This window comes from Neolamprologus brichardi, chromosome 4 (assembly GCF_056152115.1).
Source record: "Neolamprologus brichardi isolate AB-2024 chromosome 4, ASM5615211v1, whole genome shotgun sequence".
Lineage (NCBI taxonomy): Eukaryota > Metazoa > Chordata > Actinopteri > Cichliformes > Cichlidae > Neolamprologus > Neolamprologus brichardi.
The window spans coordinates 556,877-574,166 of record NC_142107.1 but is presented as its reverse complement, the minus strand read 5'-3'; the positions used below and the strand labels follow the sequence as shown (position 1 = coordinate 574,166).

Below are 17,290 nucleotides of genomic sequence, written 5' to 3'. Positions count from 1 at the left end.
AAGCCAGCTCACCTCCTGCAACCACTTTTCCGAGAATACGCGCTTCTTTTGTGGTTCGGACTCCTTCTGACATTTCTTTGGAGGTGGAGGAACACCAAAGTAATTGCTTAAAGGAGCTTCTTCGACATCTTTATGAGTTCTAAACAAATGTCTGTCCTCCTCCAGAAAATCTTATGTACGCAAACACGCATTGCAACTTCTTATCTTGTGCGCTCTTTTTATTTTGACAGCGAATGCGCACCTGCGGACCACTTATGTGCAGCCCTGGTTATTTAGCTCGTCATATTGCAGCCACAGAAATTCGTTTGTCCATGAAACCATAAAGCTGCACTTTCTTTTTGCCTTATAGTCTGATTTGCCATAACTTTTCCGTTTTGTGGTAAGCTTTTCTTTGGCTGTCACTTCTTCACCCTGACCTGTCTTATTTAACTCAGCAGAACTAAAATATATATCCTGCTGCTTTTACACACGCACTCACGTAACGCTCAGCGATTCTCTGCGCGATCAACCTCTCACATGTTTAAGCTTGCTGCGGGAGATTTCACTTGTCATGTTTGCATAGTAAGCTAACGATTGATAAGACGATGTCAGAGGAATTGGTGCGCAAATTATCATCACTCACCAATCAGTGCTGTCGCTCTCTATACACAGTTCGCGCGATTGCAAAGTGAAAGCAAAAAACAAGCGCAAATTCTGGCTCACCGATGCCAATGACATAATTACCCAGCTACATTTCCGAAAGAATGCAAAAGCATTGACATATCTTTTTCCTTCCTATTGCCGGGCTCACACTGTGCGATTTTTGGCCCATTTTGAGCCGATTTTTGAGTCGTGCGACCGTTTTGGCGATCGGCCCGATTTTGGCCTTCGTCGTGCGTCGTGCATCGTGTAGTATACCTGGGGTAACGAGAAGCGATTAACACCTCACGACCAGCTCCCGATCATCAATCGCTTGGTCGTGAGGATTTCAAACATGTTTGAAATCCTCGCGACCGTCGTGAGGGTGTGGCCGCAGTTTCTCACACTGCGCACGTGCAAACACAAATGTCAGCGAAAAAGACGGCGCAGCACGGCGGTGCAGCGTGTGATCTGGACACAAGCGATGGAGGCACTTGTAGACAGTGTTGGGAAGGTTACTTGTAATGTATTCCATTACAGAATACAGAATACATGCCCCAAAATGTATTCTGTAACGTATTCCGTCACGTTACTCAATGAGAGTAACGTATTCTGAATACTTTGGATTACTTAATATATTATCATGCTGTTTACAACTACATGAATGTACTATTGCTGTGATTTATTACTGTTACTGAAGGTCCGCGGCTTCAAACCGTAGTAAAGGGACCTCTGGCTAATACGGTGGGTTCTGTGTCGGTTAGCTGAAAACTAGCTTTACTTTGTTGTCTGGGTCAACTTTGCTAGCGAGAGACAGAGAGAGGCGTTGAACGGCTGCTCCAACGGAACTTATTGTTTTTGGAGGAAAACAAGAACACAGTGTACAGTCGAGTCTTAATAGTTTACTTACAACTAGGCTCGTCAGGCACTCTTCTTGGCTGCAGTGGTTATTATTATATTTACATGCTTCCAGCTCCCGTTTTTGCTCGATGACAGCTCGTACTTTTCCTTTTTCTCCCTCCCTCGCTCACAGACACACAACGGGTATAGCAGTCCATTCTCCCTGCAGCACGGACTACACTGCCTATGATGCTACATTCTTTAGAGTTATACCGGTAGCATTCTGCCTATTAGCTTAGCACAACAACAACAAAAAGGCCTCTCTCACCCAGGAAACAGGCAGAGAGAGAGTGTCACCCTGTAACCATGGCAACCGTAACGCTGCTGCCTGGAACAACAGAACATAGCTGTCAGACAAAACCCAAACAGTCCTGACCCGCCACAATATGAAACAGGGAAGTACCGCCGTGTAATCCATTTATTTCAACAAAGTAACTGTATTCTAAATACCACCTTTTTAAACGGTAACTGTAACGGAATACAGTTACTCATATTTTGTATTTTAAATACGTAACGGCGGTACATGTATTCCGTTACTCCCCAACACTGCTTGTAGAACTTTGGAAAGCTCATCCGAGCCTTTTCGATGTGGCCTCACAAAATTATCACGACCACAACAACCGTGAAAATAGTTGGATAGACATTGCTGCTCAATCACAGCTGCCTGATCAGTGTTTTTCATTAGCAATTTAGCAAAGTTGATGGCGGTGGTGTGCGTGTCTGTGTGAGTGAAAGACAGAGAGGGAGAGCGAGCGACAGAATTTCTGTTATAACCTTCATTTTATGGACGCACAGTGTGAGCACTCGGGTCGCATCAGAGCATCGGGTCGTATAGTGTGAGACCCTGCATCGTGACCTACGAACTTTTAACCCCTGCGAGTCAATCGTGCAGTTTGAGCAGGAGCTGAATCGCGCGACTGACAAAATCGCACAGTGTGAGCCCGGCATAAGATAGCCCGACGGGCAGGGCAGAGATAGATTTTGGTAGCCTGACTGGAGAAATCGCTAGCCCCGGGATGTCGGGCTAGCAATTTTGCGAGCCCTGAACAGTATTTTTTTCGTGCTCAAAAGGTCCAGGAAAAGGCTACAATAGCCAGCTATGAGGTCACCCAACTCATCGCAAGACATGGCAAGCCTTTTTCAGATGGAGACCTCATAAAACACGGCCTCGTTAAAGTCACCGAAATAATGTGCCCGGAAAAAGTGCAGGACTTCAACAACATCAGCATGTCCAGAAATCCAGTTGTTGAAGACTTGTCAGCTGTGCTTTTGATTTTTACTCCATCGCATGCGATGAGAGCACCGATGCCACAGACACTGCACAGCTGCTATTTTTTTGCGGGGAGTGGACGAGAGCACGAGCACTTTAGGTGAGTAAAAAATATATTCCACAGTACCCATGTGTTAATGTGCAGGTACACATGCTTCAAATATCAGTAATGCGCATCAATTCTGTCACTACCCTGTTTTTGCGCACCACTTTCTTATATGCGCTTTTCTTGTTAACACACAGAGTACACACCGCTGTGCACAGAGCACGCACACGCAAAGTCAGCTGATCTCACCTGATGCAGATTTGCTCCTTGATCAAGTGACATTTGTCCGGATTTTTGGCACGAGTGGCGTACGATCAGTACCGCAGCTGGATGGCCCGATTTACATACCCAGCGCAGCTGATACTCACCAGAATAATTTACTAAAATTTTATGCACTCCTGTTATTAAGTCCAGTTCAGTCTGTTAATGTTGATAACGGTTTCAAACGAACGTTAATAGGTGTGTTGCTAAGCCTAATAACTTAAATAACAAACTTGAAATGTACCCGTCCCATTTTCCCCTTTATTGTTTTTTCTCTGTACTGTAAATCTTCTGTCTAAGAAGAAATCTGAGGCTGCTGTTCTGAGAATGAGCTACCAAAGCTTTTTCTGAATAAATCAATAAAGATCCATTTATGGAAAGCTGTGATGAAGGCAGTTTTGTCTTTAATTATATTCAACAATATAATATATTCGACCACTTTTAAGTGATTTTTCTAACTTTAATACACTAAAGTTAAGGTTATATACCTAATTTCTATTAAGTGGCCCAGCCCCTCCAATATTTTTATGTATGTGGCCCTCAGTGAAAAAAGTTTGGACACCCCTGAGTTATACTAAATGTCAGAATCTATAAACCACAGGCAAAGGGAGGATATGGTAGCAAGCTTTGGACCTCAGCTTTTTAATCAACCACAGACCCAGGGAGTTTCAATTAATTTGAAAGCCTGATGCTTAGCCTTGTCCACCCAAGAAAATTTGTTGATATCTATTGTCCACTATGCCTTACTCAAGGTTTCTGTCTGATTTTTCACTCTTATCAAATTTAGTGCTCAACACAAATAAAATAAGTATTGTGGGTGATTTTAATGTCAATGTAGATGCTAAAAATGGTGGCTGTGGCTCAGGTGGTAGAGCAGATCAGCTACTGATTGGAAGGTTGGTGGTTTGATTCCTGGCTGAATGTGTATGAATGTTTATTAGTTGCACTTGAGTTTAAAAGTGCTTGTATAAGTGGGTGTGAATGGGTGAGTGAGGCATGTTGTATACAGCGCTTTGACTACTCCGGGAGAGTAGAAAAGCGCTATATAAGAATCAGTCCATTTACCATTTAAAAATACTTAACAGGACATTGTTATGATTTATTATTAGACTCTTGTTCTGACATATGGCCTAGAAACTGAACATTTCACAGTGTTTCCTGAAAACTTTCCTGAAAGCAAATTTAAAATGCTGCTCCTCACATACATTCAGAGGGCCCGGTGGCGCCAGTGTCCGGCAGCCTCTCCTCTGTCAGTGCGCCCCAGGGCAGCTGTGGCTACAACGTAGCTTGCTATTGCCAGTGTGTGAATGTGTGTGTGAATGGGTGAATGACTGAATGTAGTGTAAAGCGCTTTGGGGTCCTTAGGGACTGAGTAAAGCGCTATACAAATGCAGGCATTTACCATTTGCCATACAAGGTCCCATCTTATCTTAATGACCTTATAGTACCATATCACCTATTAGAGCACTTCACTCTCACACTGCAGGCTTACTTGTTGTTCCTAGAGTATTTAAAAGTAGAATGGGAGGCAGTGCCTTTAGTTTTCAGGCCCCTCTTCTGTGGAACCAGCTTCCAGTTTGGATTCAGGAGACAGACACTATCTCTACTTTTAAGATTAGGCTTCAAACTTTCGTTTTTGCTGAGTTACGGCTGGATCAGGTGACCCTGAATCCTCCCTTAGTTATGCTGCAATAGGTAAAGGCTGCTGCGCGATTTCCATAATGCAGAGTATTTCTTCTTCAGTCACTTTTCTCACTCAGTATGTTTAGACACCTCTCTGCATTTAATTATTATTTATCATAAATTTCTGGCTCTCTTTAACAGTGTGTCTTTATCCTTCACCACCAACCGGTCGCGGCAGATGGCCACACCTCCCTGAGCCTGATCCTGCTGAAGGCTTCCTCCTGTTAAAAGGGAGTTTTTCCTTCCCACTGTCATCAAAGCTCATAGTAGGTCATATAATTGTTGGGATTTTCTTTCTTTTCTTTGTACTTTTGGTCTTTACTTTAAAATATAAAGCGCTTTGAGGCGACAAGAAGCAAAGAAAACTAACTCAGGAGCACTGAGAAATAATACCACACTCAAGGACTAAATATAACAATTGAACATAAATCATGTCTCAACACCCCAAAAATACATCATGATCCAGGAAAAAGATCAAAACCCTGTGTCCAAGACCCAGGGACCATGACAAAAATATATTTTACCTTAACGATCTGTAATGTAAATATCTAAATAATTTGTAAAATTACACTGAACTTAACTGAACGTCTCCCACGTTTAAGTTCAAGTTATTTTTTAGTTGTATAGCACATTTTACTACAACAGAAACATTGACCAAAGTGCTGTACAGAAGTACAAAATAGCTCGTACCAAATAACTTGTAACTTATAACATTAGTACCAAATAAGTTTCATATTGTGTTAAAAAGATAATTTTATTTAAGAGATCTAGAGGGTGCATAAGGCTGCAAGAGGTTAGACAAATACCCAGGATCCTGTCCATTCCAGGGTTTGTAAGTCAACAATAAAATTTTAAAATCAATCAACCAATTCAGAAGTGAACAGAGAGCCAGTGACAAGAGGCAAGCATCGGGGAAATATGTTCACGTGGAGGCAGTCTACAGTGCAGAGTACAGAGGTACAGTAAGTAAGGTAAGTAAAGCCCAGCTTCAGTACCTGAGCTATGTCTTGAGGCAAACACAACTAAACTTTCTTAAAGAGTAAGAAAATGTGTGCATGCTCAATTGTTTCTTGTTGTAACATTAATTGGCGATAAATCTTATACTGGAAAGCCTGTTATTTCACTTTAAATGGTGCCACATTTGTAAGGAAAATATATCTGTGGGTTGAATAGCAGAGTTGAGTATGTGGGATGAGTCCATGAAAAACTTACCAAAACTTCTCTGCCAATACTAAACACCTTAGTCTGCTATTGACTCTTGCTTTGACAACATGTTCACTGGAAGCTGAAAATGTGGAGGAACCTTATGCGAGTCCAGATTCTGCCTATGGCAGTTGGATCACAGTGTGGAGAAGATGCAGAGAATCATTGGTAACAGCTTTTGCTGGAGAGAGTGTGATTGTGTTCAGCGGCATCTCCCTCACTGTAAAAACAAGATTTATCATCATTGGAGGCCATCTCTATGGCAATCCTATATCTCAACAGTCTGGGACTGAACTTTGACACTGCTCACCCCCACAGAGTGGAGTTTATTAGACACTACCACCAGAATTTGGAGAGGATGCTATCGCTTACCTGCAGTCCTGATCTCAACCACATTGAACACTTGTGGGATCAGCTTGGACATGTTGCTCAAGCCAGAATGACTAACACAATCACACAGGCTGACTTGCAAAAAAACTAGTTGCAGAACGGAATGCCATCCCACAGCAGTGTGTGACCAAGCTGGTGACCAGCATGAGGGGGAGGTGCCAGGCTGTATAGTTCTTCCATATGATACCGAGGCCCTTGCTTATTAAATTAACAAATTCTTTATTTGCCAATATGTCTTCAATTATCCAACTCAATAAACAGCACCCAACAAGAGTCAGTAGCAGAATAAGTTTTTGTCACTGGCAGAGAAGATTGGCAAGGTTTTCATGGGTATAACCCACATGCATCTTGTGGATCTTCAGAAGTCCATATATAAAGCGTATAGCTTCCCCTGTATTATTTGAATGGCTAATGAAGAAAAAGTTCATTTACTGAGTCCAAGAAAAACTGAGCGATGTCATTAAACTTGGACTTATTGCTAAATGTGTGACAAAGTTGATTTATTTCAACAGACTGTTGCCAATTCTGACATTGGTTTAAAATGGGGATGCAGCTGTTAGACTCCCCAGCATAAAGTAGCTCAATCCTTATATTATTTTTCTTTACGATCAGGATTTCAAAAGTTAGTTCTTTTCTTCTATTCATTCTTCTGTTCAGAGACATAACTGGAGGACATACCACGTTGACGTCGAGTGTCCTCAGTAAGACATCACAAACACACAAAGATAACTTAAACTATAAAAAAATATAGAAGAAACCATTTCCACACTCTTTACCCTTAAGATTTTACAAACACTATAAACTAGTTCACGTACTGCGTGCGCGTGCGTCTGCCTCAGCCTGTGCCGCATTAAAAACACCTGCTCACCTTCTCAGCCTCTCGGAGTTGTAAACCACGAGTTGCCAGCCCGGTCTTCAGTTCATTGATGTCAACCCTGCCATCTTTATTCAAGTCCAGTTGCTCGAACAGCTCCGCATACCTCTTTTCTCTTTCTGGGTCCAGAGCGGCTCCGCTCTTTCCGTTCTCTGCATTTCCTCCGCGGCGTGAAGGGGCGCTGGAGCACTCTTCGTCTTCGCCCATATGAAATGGAGAAAACCGGGTTTTGGTGCTGATCGACTGATTGTTTCACAGCCAAGCATCAGAAACTAAGCAACCGCGCGTGTTTTTGCAGAGGAACTGGTACCATTGTCTTACATAGTAACGGATGAATAGAGAAGAACGGAGTCTGCAGAGACTAACGTTCCTTCCAGATGGATGGATGCGGTTTGGACGAGCTTGATTAATCCCCGTGTCAGTTACATAGCCAGTCCTCCCCAGCACGCGCTAATCCATAAAGTCATTCAGCTGAATTTAAGTTTCCGTCATAGTAGAAGGTCGTAAATGAGTCGCTCATTCTACCGCAGTGTAGGCTTTTAGAAACACATCTGTGTGCGCGCCAGAAGCTTAACATCACCTCCTACTTGCACTTAAAAAATGGTACGAAAACCTCAAACCCACTTGAAGGGAGAGTGAGTAAAACGTAGTCTACCTCCGCATATTCATCGTCCCCTGGGACTGACGGCACGCGCTCCTACTGCCTCAGCGTACGCGCGCGCACTAACAGCAGTGCACGAGAGAAGTTCACCGAGTTCACGCGATTGTATTAGGTTTGCGATATTTTACAGGGAGCCAAATCAAATCAACAGCCAGCCTTCTTACAGTCTGGCGCGCTTCCATGTTTTACTGGGTGGTACAGAGGACCACGCTGTAACTGTGGGAAGCCTCCTCTGTACACATGTATATACGGGAAGGATATATACAGGAGAGCCGCACTAAAGCACAAAATATAGTCTGGTTTTGACAGCTGTTTAGCACTACCAATCAGCACAATAAAACATGATTATAATATTCAACACATCCTTTAAGTTTTAGGGAACACTGGGGATGGTTGTACAAAGGGAGATGGCAGAAAAAGCATCACTTTCACTAAGAAGGAATTACATAAGAATCATGTAATCAGCTCAGTGTTTATTACAGGTTTATTCCAGACTATGCATGTGACAATGTGTGAAGAAGCATTTAAAATTTCTAACTTTCATCTAGGATAGTTTAAAAAAAATATTAGGTGTTTTAATAAGTACTGATTATTAAGAGGTTTGTATTCAAGGAAAATGAGTGGTAGCGAATGAGCTTTTATTGCCTGCGACATGCAGTTACTAGCATTGTAACCCTCTACTGCAAAAAAACATCACGGAGGATCCCCTGCCCCTCCTCACATAGCAACAAATTGATTATACATACTAACATAAGGATTGTTGTGGTATCAAAGTGGCACTACTGAAGTAGAACCATTTTGATTATTTTTTTTTTCAAACCAAGAATAAATTCTTATTTACACATTATTTATTTACAGGTCCACTCTCCATGGTTTGAAAACTGCTCAGCCTGATCTACACTGTGGTCCCCATTGTAATAAACTGGTGTACAGCTCAGTGTAAGTGGTGTTGAATGTTCACACACTACAGTCCCTGTCACTTTGGTGCTGGTCAACCACATCTGTTTCCCAGGTGGATGGTAGCAGAGCTCATGCATATGCTGGCACTTATTGACTCATTTCTAAGGTTGGCACAGTGGAATGAAGCCCCATAAAGAATTGACCTGGGCTGAAGCCATTCTGAAGAGTATCCCAACAAGGCAATAGATCTGTGGCCTTTTTGTGGAGGTTTTTTCTGTACCTGCTCGTTTAAGAGAAGAGAAGAGAAGAGAAGAGAAGAGAAGAGAAGAGAAGAGAAGAGAAGAGAAGAGAAGAGAAGAGAAGATTTGTTTTGTCACAGCAGAAAGTGGACAGTGCAAAGTTATATAGCAAAAACTGGAGAACACTGGAATACAATAAGAATAATATTCTGTACACAGCTGTACAGAATAGAATAGAAAAAATAAAATAAAATACTATATACAATAGAATAAAATAAAATGTACAATAGGATAAAAATAGAATACAAATGCTATATACAACTGAGTAAAAATACAACTTTGTCAGAAAAAGAGTATTGCACTTAGTCTTATTCCACATGTGTGGATGTGTGTGTTTGATCAGCTGCAAAAGTCTTTGTTGTGGAGTCTGACAGCAGTGGGGAGGAAAGACCTGCTCCGTCCCACACCGTGGGTGCTGCAGCCTGCCACTGAAGGAGCTGCTCAGTGCTGTCAGAGTCTCCTGCATGGGCTGGGAGATGTTGTCCAACAGGGATGACAGCTTAGCCACCATTCTCCTGTCACTCACCACCTCCACTGGGTCCAGAGGGCATCCTAGAACACAGCTGGCCCTGCGGATCAGCCTGCTCAGTCTCTTCCTGTCCCCCGCAGGGATGCTGCCGCCCCAGCAGACCACACTGTAAAAGATGGCTGAGGCCACCACAGAGTCATAGAAGGTCTTCAGGATTGGGCCCTTCACTCCAAAAGACCTGAGTATCCACAGCAGGTACAGCCTGCTCTGCCCTTTCCTGTAGAGGGCGTCTGAATTATGAGTCCAGTCCAGTTTATTGTTCAGATGAACACCAAGGTACCTGTAGCTTGTGTTTAGCCTCTTAATTGCCTTGTGTGTCCAGTGGACTGCCTGCTGTATATTTGTTGACAGTGTACCAGAATCGATCCGTTATGACAACAGTGGAAATAAAAGGAAGTTAGCTTGGACAAAAGTGTCTGACAAAGATCTCAGGCAGTACAACTTACTGACGGATAGAAGTCTGAACAGTATTAATGTACAAAGGAATGTTCTTTTGTGTCATAAGGTTAATTGTTATGATATATGGTACGAGTTGTGTAACATGTATCGGAAAATTATGTGCTGGAACAAGCCATGCCAAGAGCTGGCATTGAATTTGAACATAAAAAAAACTGCTAATGCTAAATTTAAGAACAGTGTCTGTTTCATTAAAAGGAATGTTTGCATGATGAGGGCAAATTATATGGCAAAAAAGAGCTTCAGCACAATAAGGTGTATGCTTTTTGGAAAGAAATAGATTTTACTAACAGTAGTACAATTGGTTTCAATAATGGCAAAATTATTCGACCTGAAGAAGTACAACTTGTTATTGAGAGGATGCCTCTAAAAAAAAGCATGTGGTTTAGACCACTGGGAAGATATCTAGTAGTGTCTGAATAAGATGGAATATTGTCTTTTTATTTAACCGACCAAGTATTGAATGTGGGGAGCAAAGTGAAATACTTGGGTCATATCTTAAGAAATGATCTTTATGTTGATGATGATGTGAAACGGCAGTGCTGTAAGCTGTACATGCAAGCTAATATATTGGCACCTTCACAACATCTGCTTTCTGGTCATTCGCCCTGACAAGGACTTCGAGGACATGAAGCGCACGATGTGTGCTTCAGTCGAGGAGAACTGTCCTCTCTGAGATGTTCTCTCTGACTGTCCAGACAGGAAGTCCATTCTTTGCTCCACCTTTGCAGTAGAACTTCACTGAACTATGCAGTTCGGTCTTGTTAGTCAGTCAGGTTGCTGCTGTCTTGAATGGGTATGGCTTAACCCCAGTTTCTGGGAAAATGTTACAGAGGAATTTAACTTCCTTTGATGATATCTTACATTTTTCTGTGCTTGGGAATACTGTATGCAGGTGAGAATCATGTTCTTTCTATGAGAACCCCCAGATCAACACATTATCAATGTAATAATAATGGATTGCATTTATATAGCGCTTTTCAAGACCCTTAAAGCGCTTTACAATTCCACTATTCATTCACACACTGGTGGAGGCAAGCTACAGTTGTAGCCACAGCTGCCCTGGGGCAGACTGACAGAAGCGAGGCTGTCATATCATGCTATCGGCCCCTCTGGCTATCACCGGTAGGTGGTAGGTGAAGTGTCTTGTCCAAGGACATAACAACCTAGACTGTCCGAGCCAGGGCTCGAACCAGCAACTTTCCGATTACAAGACGAACTGCCAACACTTGAGCCACGATTGCCCCATCTAGACCTTCAACAACAACTATCCTTTTATGGAAATGTGATGGAAAGGTGAAAGGTGATGAATTATCCTGAATGTCAGCCTATAAAAATGATGGTGGCAAAATGGTTGTTAGTTCTTTTGTTAGTACTCTTCTGCTAAATGGACTGATTCTTATATAGCGCTTAATACAACATGCCACATTCACCCATTCACACAAGTATTTTCTTGTATGCTTTAAGTGCTTTCCAGCTAACATTCACACACATTCGTACTCCAATGCAGCTTTGTGGCATGTAGACTGGCATGTAGACTGGGGGAGCCAGGGATCAGTAGATCTATAGATGACATGTTCTACCTCTCGAGCCACCCTTGTGTCATAACCTTAGTTTAAGTTGGACTCAAGCACAGGGCTCTGAAGAAAAGTTCAAAGTTTTATTTACAATGCAGATTAATACAGAGGCTTAAGGCAAAAGACTGATTCTTGTGTCACACTTCTCTACTCAATCTACCCATTCATATAAGCTCTTTTTTCTATGCCTAAGTGCTCACATATAACATTCATACTCAAACAGATGTCTTATTATGATGCCGAGGAATGTGCAGTCATGTTCTTCTTGCACCTCATGCACAGCTTTTAAGTAATGATGCTACTCCTTATATGAAAAGGAGCCAGTTGAGGTGTTTTGTCTAACCAGAAGGAGACTCGAGGTAAAGTAAGGATACAATTGAGAGGCTGGATTCCTCAACTAGGCATTTGCTGGGAAAAATAGGTCTGAGGATCTCTGCTTTGCCTCTCCCTCTTCAGTGTGTACTATAGAAGTGAGATTAATCATTGAAGCAGCATTTAGTCATGATAAAGAGCAGATTAATCAATATAAAATAGGGCTGTTTAGTAATTGACTCAATGAAAGAGTTGCTTCTTTAAAACAATTACTCAAGAGACAAGTCCAGTGTCTTAGGGCAAGCTGAAATATACCAGCATTTCATAGTGGATAATGGGCAAATAATCCCCTTTACTAATGATTGAAACTGTAGTATATAAACTTAAGATTTTGCTGTTTATGCTTTTGAATTAAGTGACATTGCTGTACAGTTATGAACACTTGAACCTCTGTGTGTTGTAAAGCATAACTAATGCTTTACAAGACACAGCATAATTAATAATCATAATATAGCTAAAATCCATCACTGGTGGTGAAGTTGTGTCAGCAGGCCTATAGATGACTTGTGAATGAACAATTAATAGCTTATTGGCTATTAATAGGGTGCGGATTTTGAGCAGTGACGTACAGCAGAAGATAGTGAAGTGCACTGATCAGCATCCACAGGATTAGACACAGAGAGGGAGAGATTAAAATGGTCAGTGTCACTTTCTCTTTGTGATGGACTGTAGCTGTCATGAGCAGATACAATTTGTAATTTCCACCTATACAGGCACTTTTTTGTCCATCTGTGCTTTAATAGCTTCAGACTCAACAATTCAGAACAACTCACAAAATAAATGATTAAATAAACAGCCGATCATGTGGTAGAAACTCAGTGCATTTAGGTACGTAGACATGACTGATACAACCTGCTGAAATTTAATACAAGCATCAGAATGGGAAAGAGAGGTTTTTTTAAAGTGACTTTTGAATGGTTGCATGGTTTTTGCCACAAAGTTACCAAATCTTCTCTGTCGATGCCAAACCAATACTTATTGTGCTACTGACAATGCTGGTAAAGTGCTGGCGCTAATATCAGCATCTATTAACATAGATGTCTATTGTGTGATCAGTCTGCTCCAAGCATGCCATGTTTAACTGACCTGAAAAGGGCCCATACCTAATTGGGGAAATTTTAAGCTGGTGTTCTGCAAAACCAAGTAGCACAACTACACCATTATTTGGAGTAAGCCCTAGTAGCCCCAGCTTTTGATGGAGGCATTGTGATATGTCCAGGGGCATCTTCCTCACTGGAAAAATAAGGCTATAGTGCTGCCACTGTGGGCCTCAGGCTGGATGAGCCTGAACCCCTGCTCTTGGTGGATTTTGGAGAACAGGGGTGTCCATGGGGGCCAGTGGGGGGAGCTGTCAACAGCCAACTGTCCCAATCATTTCCCCTCCATCCCTAATTGCTTCCCTCTTCCTGCTTCATCACACCACCACACATGCAGCACCTTGAGGTAAAGGTGCATCACTGAGTTGCAGGGGAGGTATTCCTCCTCTGTCCCTTCCTGGCCACCGATGCCTCAGTTTTATTCCTTAACAGGCTCTAGTACATTACTTACACTCTCATCACATACACAAATAGGGCCTTGGGGTGGGTACACTGAATGGCACCCTGAGGACAGTCTGTTTAGTCAGCCTCCCCTCTGGTGCCAGTGCCCACTTCTCAATTTTAAATAGCATGTGTGTTTCTTGGAACAAAAGCTGTAATGGTCCACTTGGGAAAATCAATCTGTAGGGCATTTTGTTTGGCCTTCAGACAATAATTCTGATTGCTACACTGCCAAGCAGGACAAGCAAAGAAGAAGGAAAAACAAGGCTTGTGATTATTGGAAGCAATCTCAATACAGAGAGATATGGATAAGATACAAGTGGCAATCCCATATCTCGATAGTCTGGGCCCCAATTCTGTACTCCAAGATGGCAAGACTTGCCCCCACACAGACTACCTCCAGAATTTGGGAATGAAGAGGATGGAATGGCATGCCTGCCTCAGCCCCACTGAACACTCGTAGGATAAGCTTGGATGTGCCAAGCTACCTGGTATCTTCATGCAATAACACAAAATCTGAATATTTGTTTTGACTGTTAAAATGATAAACAGATTAATTTTCCAGTTTTATCATGCATATAATAGAATTTCAGCCAAATGAGGATTGATAACACCAACATACATAATTTACATTTCTTTTTTAAATGCTTTTTAAATTATGCAGTTGACCAGTTTCACATAAAACAAAGTGAAAGGTTACATGAAATTCACATTTTAAACTCATCAACAGGGTAATGTCACAACAACCCTGCAAAGGCAAAGACCTCTTCCTCCCTTAGATTTTACAATAAATGTTAACTAAAATCTTGTTGCCTTGTATGTAATAATTAATTTCCCTAATGCATTTCTGCATGGACCTGTGAAAAGAAATATATCTAAAGAGAGATAACTGAAGAAAATGTTCACATTTGCATTTTATTTATAAAGAAGTAGAAATGGATGATTTCCCAACATTAGTATTTTTTCTTCTGGCTGTACCTCTTGATTTTATTTTACATAACAATTGTGCATGCAATATAGTATATTTTTACAGATGGAAATGACTTTATCACATCAAAGAGACAATACTTTTTTTTCTTTTAATATAACATGTTTATACCAATAAATATCAGCTTAGCCAAAGACTGAATTGTGTAAGGAAAACTAATAAAAAAAACAAACAAACAAAGCATCTACAATCAAGACAGCATGTTGTGCTCGCCTTTGAGTGCATTGTTGCATTGTTAGCTGCAGCGACAACTGCTGGATTTAAATAATGATTGCAGCCAGCGTTTATAAAGAGTGTGGAGAAGGACTGAACTTTGCTTAATCATTCTGATATCTAGACACCAAATGAGTGATGAATGGTCCTGTTTACATAACCAGCTGATGGTAAAGTGCTAACTGAATGAAAGATAACTCTATATTCCAATGAATTTAATTATAACAAAACGATATAATAGACTAATATAGTTTGTCAAATGCAGAATTTACAAAAATACTTTTTACAAGGATGTATAAGTTAAGAACAGGAAATCAAAGTTAATGTTTTGTTTAGTTTTGCTTTAGGATATATACGCGCTTATAACAGTCGGAGTGATTGTGTATGTGAGGGGTGGAGGCAGTGTTAAATGGTCCCAGACTGGAGAAAATGTCCTTTTCCTCGGCGGTTCCGGTGATGATGACCCTAAAACGTAAAGTCACAAACAGCAAACAGATAGTCTTCTCCTCTTCTACTCTCAGCACGAATTTGCTCTTAAACACAGTTTCATACCTCATCACTGTACAACCAATGACTTTATAAAAATAGTTGTGTACGAAACGACAGCTGTCACGTGATTTTTTTTCTTATAGCAATACACATGCTGATACAGGGCTTCACTCATTGTGCTTTGATACACCCACTGACAGTCCTTTATCGTTTGACCCATCACTAATGAAAGTCAAAGTGCTACAGTTTAGAGCTGCCTGACCACTCTTTATCAACTGTCTCTCAGTCAAATGTGCTGAAAAGAAGCATCATATGGCATTTTTTTTTTTACTTAAGTAACGATATATATGCTGCATATTTATATTGTGCACATATGTGAAACCCGAGGGTTAAGGTGGACTGGAAAGATCTGGAACAGCATTCAGTACTAATTTCAAACAACAATCACATAAACTGTTCCTACACAGTTTCCCAGAAAACGTGTCTGTAAGCTAAATGTACAGTTGTGTTATCCACAGAGTGAAACACATTTATGTACGACACTGATAGAAAAACTGTAAAAGAAGAGAAAACTGTAAGAAGGAGGACCAGGAGCGACAAAATGAATTAATTAAATACATCATTAAATAATTAATTAAATGCCCTTTCATTTAATTTAAAACATTTATTAAATTATTTATTTATTTCCAATTTTATTTAATTAATGACACATTTATTTATTTATTGTTTTTATTTAATTATTGACACATTTAATTAATTATTTAATGATGTATTTATTTAATTCATTTTGGCACTCTTGTACGGTGGCCCTGAGAGGCCAAGCGGACTGTATCTTCAGAAAACACTTGCAAAAATAAAAATGCTGCAAAAATAAAAACACCTGCAAAAAGAAAAACACTGCAAAAAGAAAACACCTGCAAAAAGAAAAATTATCCACACCCACCGCCGCGCTATGAATTGTGGGATATATGGGACCACGAAGCGTGCACCGGAACACGCTTGATATTTGGGGAAATCGACGGCGCATTTGGAGTATGCATTTGGAGTACACTTCGAATTGGGACAGCCGTCGTCCGGTGCACGCTTTGTGGTCCCATATATCCCACAATTCATAGCGCGGCGGTGGGTGTGGATAATTTTGCCGCAAAATACGGCAGAAGGGAGCGGCCGAAAAGTGAACTGTCAAAAGTAAGTACTGAATATGACGTCACTTATTCATGTGCGAATGTTTAATAATGAAGAACATTAAAACATTGCTGTTGGCCACATGTCGGCAAAGTTATGTGACACTAGTGATGTTTGTACTTTCAGCATTAACTTGGTTTTAAAGCCTCTACTTTTAAATATACATATAGTCGACCTTAATCATACAGAGAATCTGATGATTTTATGGATAATTAAAGTCAGTCATATATCCACAAACACAACAAGCTGAAAGTCAGTGATATAGATTATATATATATCAATCATAATAATCTGACAATACTATAATATTGGCCATATTATATTTACATTACCATAGTGAGATGACTTTAGTCTCATGAACAACATTAACTAATTATTATTTACTAGCTAATCTTAAATGACTGTTCAGTACAGAAATGAAGCCCTTGAATCATGTTTTACAGTCCTGTGGTCTCAGCCTCAGATACTCAACTAATCAAAGTGATGTCATGACAAAAATGAATGACCAACAAAACAATTTTCTCCTTCATTTCTGTCAAACAAAGCTGTATGTAACGTGTCTCGCGGTTAGTATCATGGTTGCTAGGCAACCTGAACAGCGCGACGAAGCATATACCGTCCCATTTCACAAGCCTCTCACTTCCGCACTTCTCGTACTTACAGTACGCACCGTACGTAGTACGCGTAGTGCGCGTACTTCAAGCGTGCAGACCCTGAAATGGGACACAGCCAAAGGCTGCTCAAAATGCGGCCCTCAAATGCGTCCTTCATTTCCCTGAATTTTAAGGATGTGGCGGTGTAGACTTCATGGCCAGACATATCCCAGACTTCATAGCAC

At 41.0% G+C, this 17,290-nt stretch overlaps 1 protein-coding gene across 1 annotated transcript in view; it reads right to left on the bottom strand.

Moving 5' to 3' along the window:
- Positions 1 to 7,949, bottom strand: part of slc25a23b (solute carrier family 25 member 23b) — a 36,676-nt gene extending 28,727 nt beyond the window's left edge. The window contains exon 1 of the mRNA XM_006805017.2: positions 7,240 to 7,949. Within this exon, the coding sequence (XP_006805080.1) occupies positions 7,240 to 7,452 (213 nt within the window). The 5' untranslated portion in view covers positions 7,453 to 7,949. The remainder of the gene's footprint in view (positions 1 to 7,239) is intronic.
- Between the last annotated feature and the right edge of the window lie 9,341 nt (positions 7,950 to 17,290).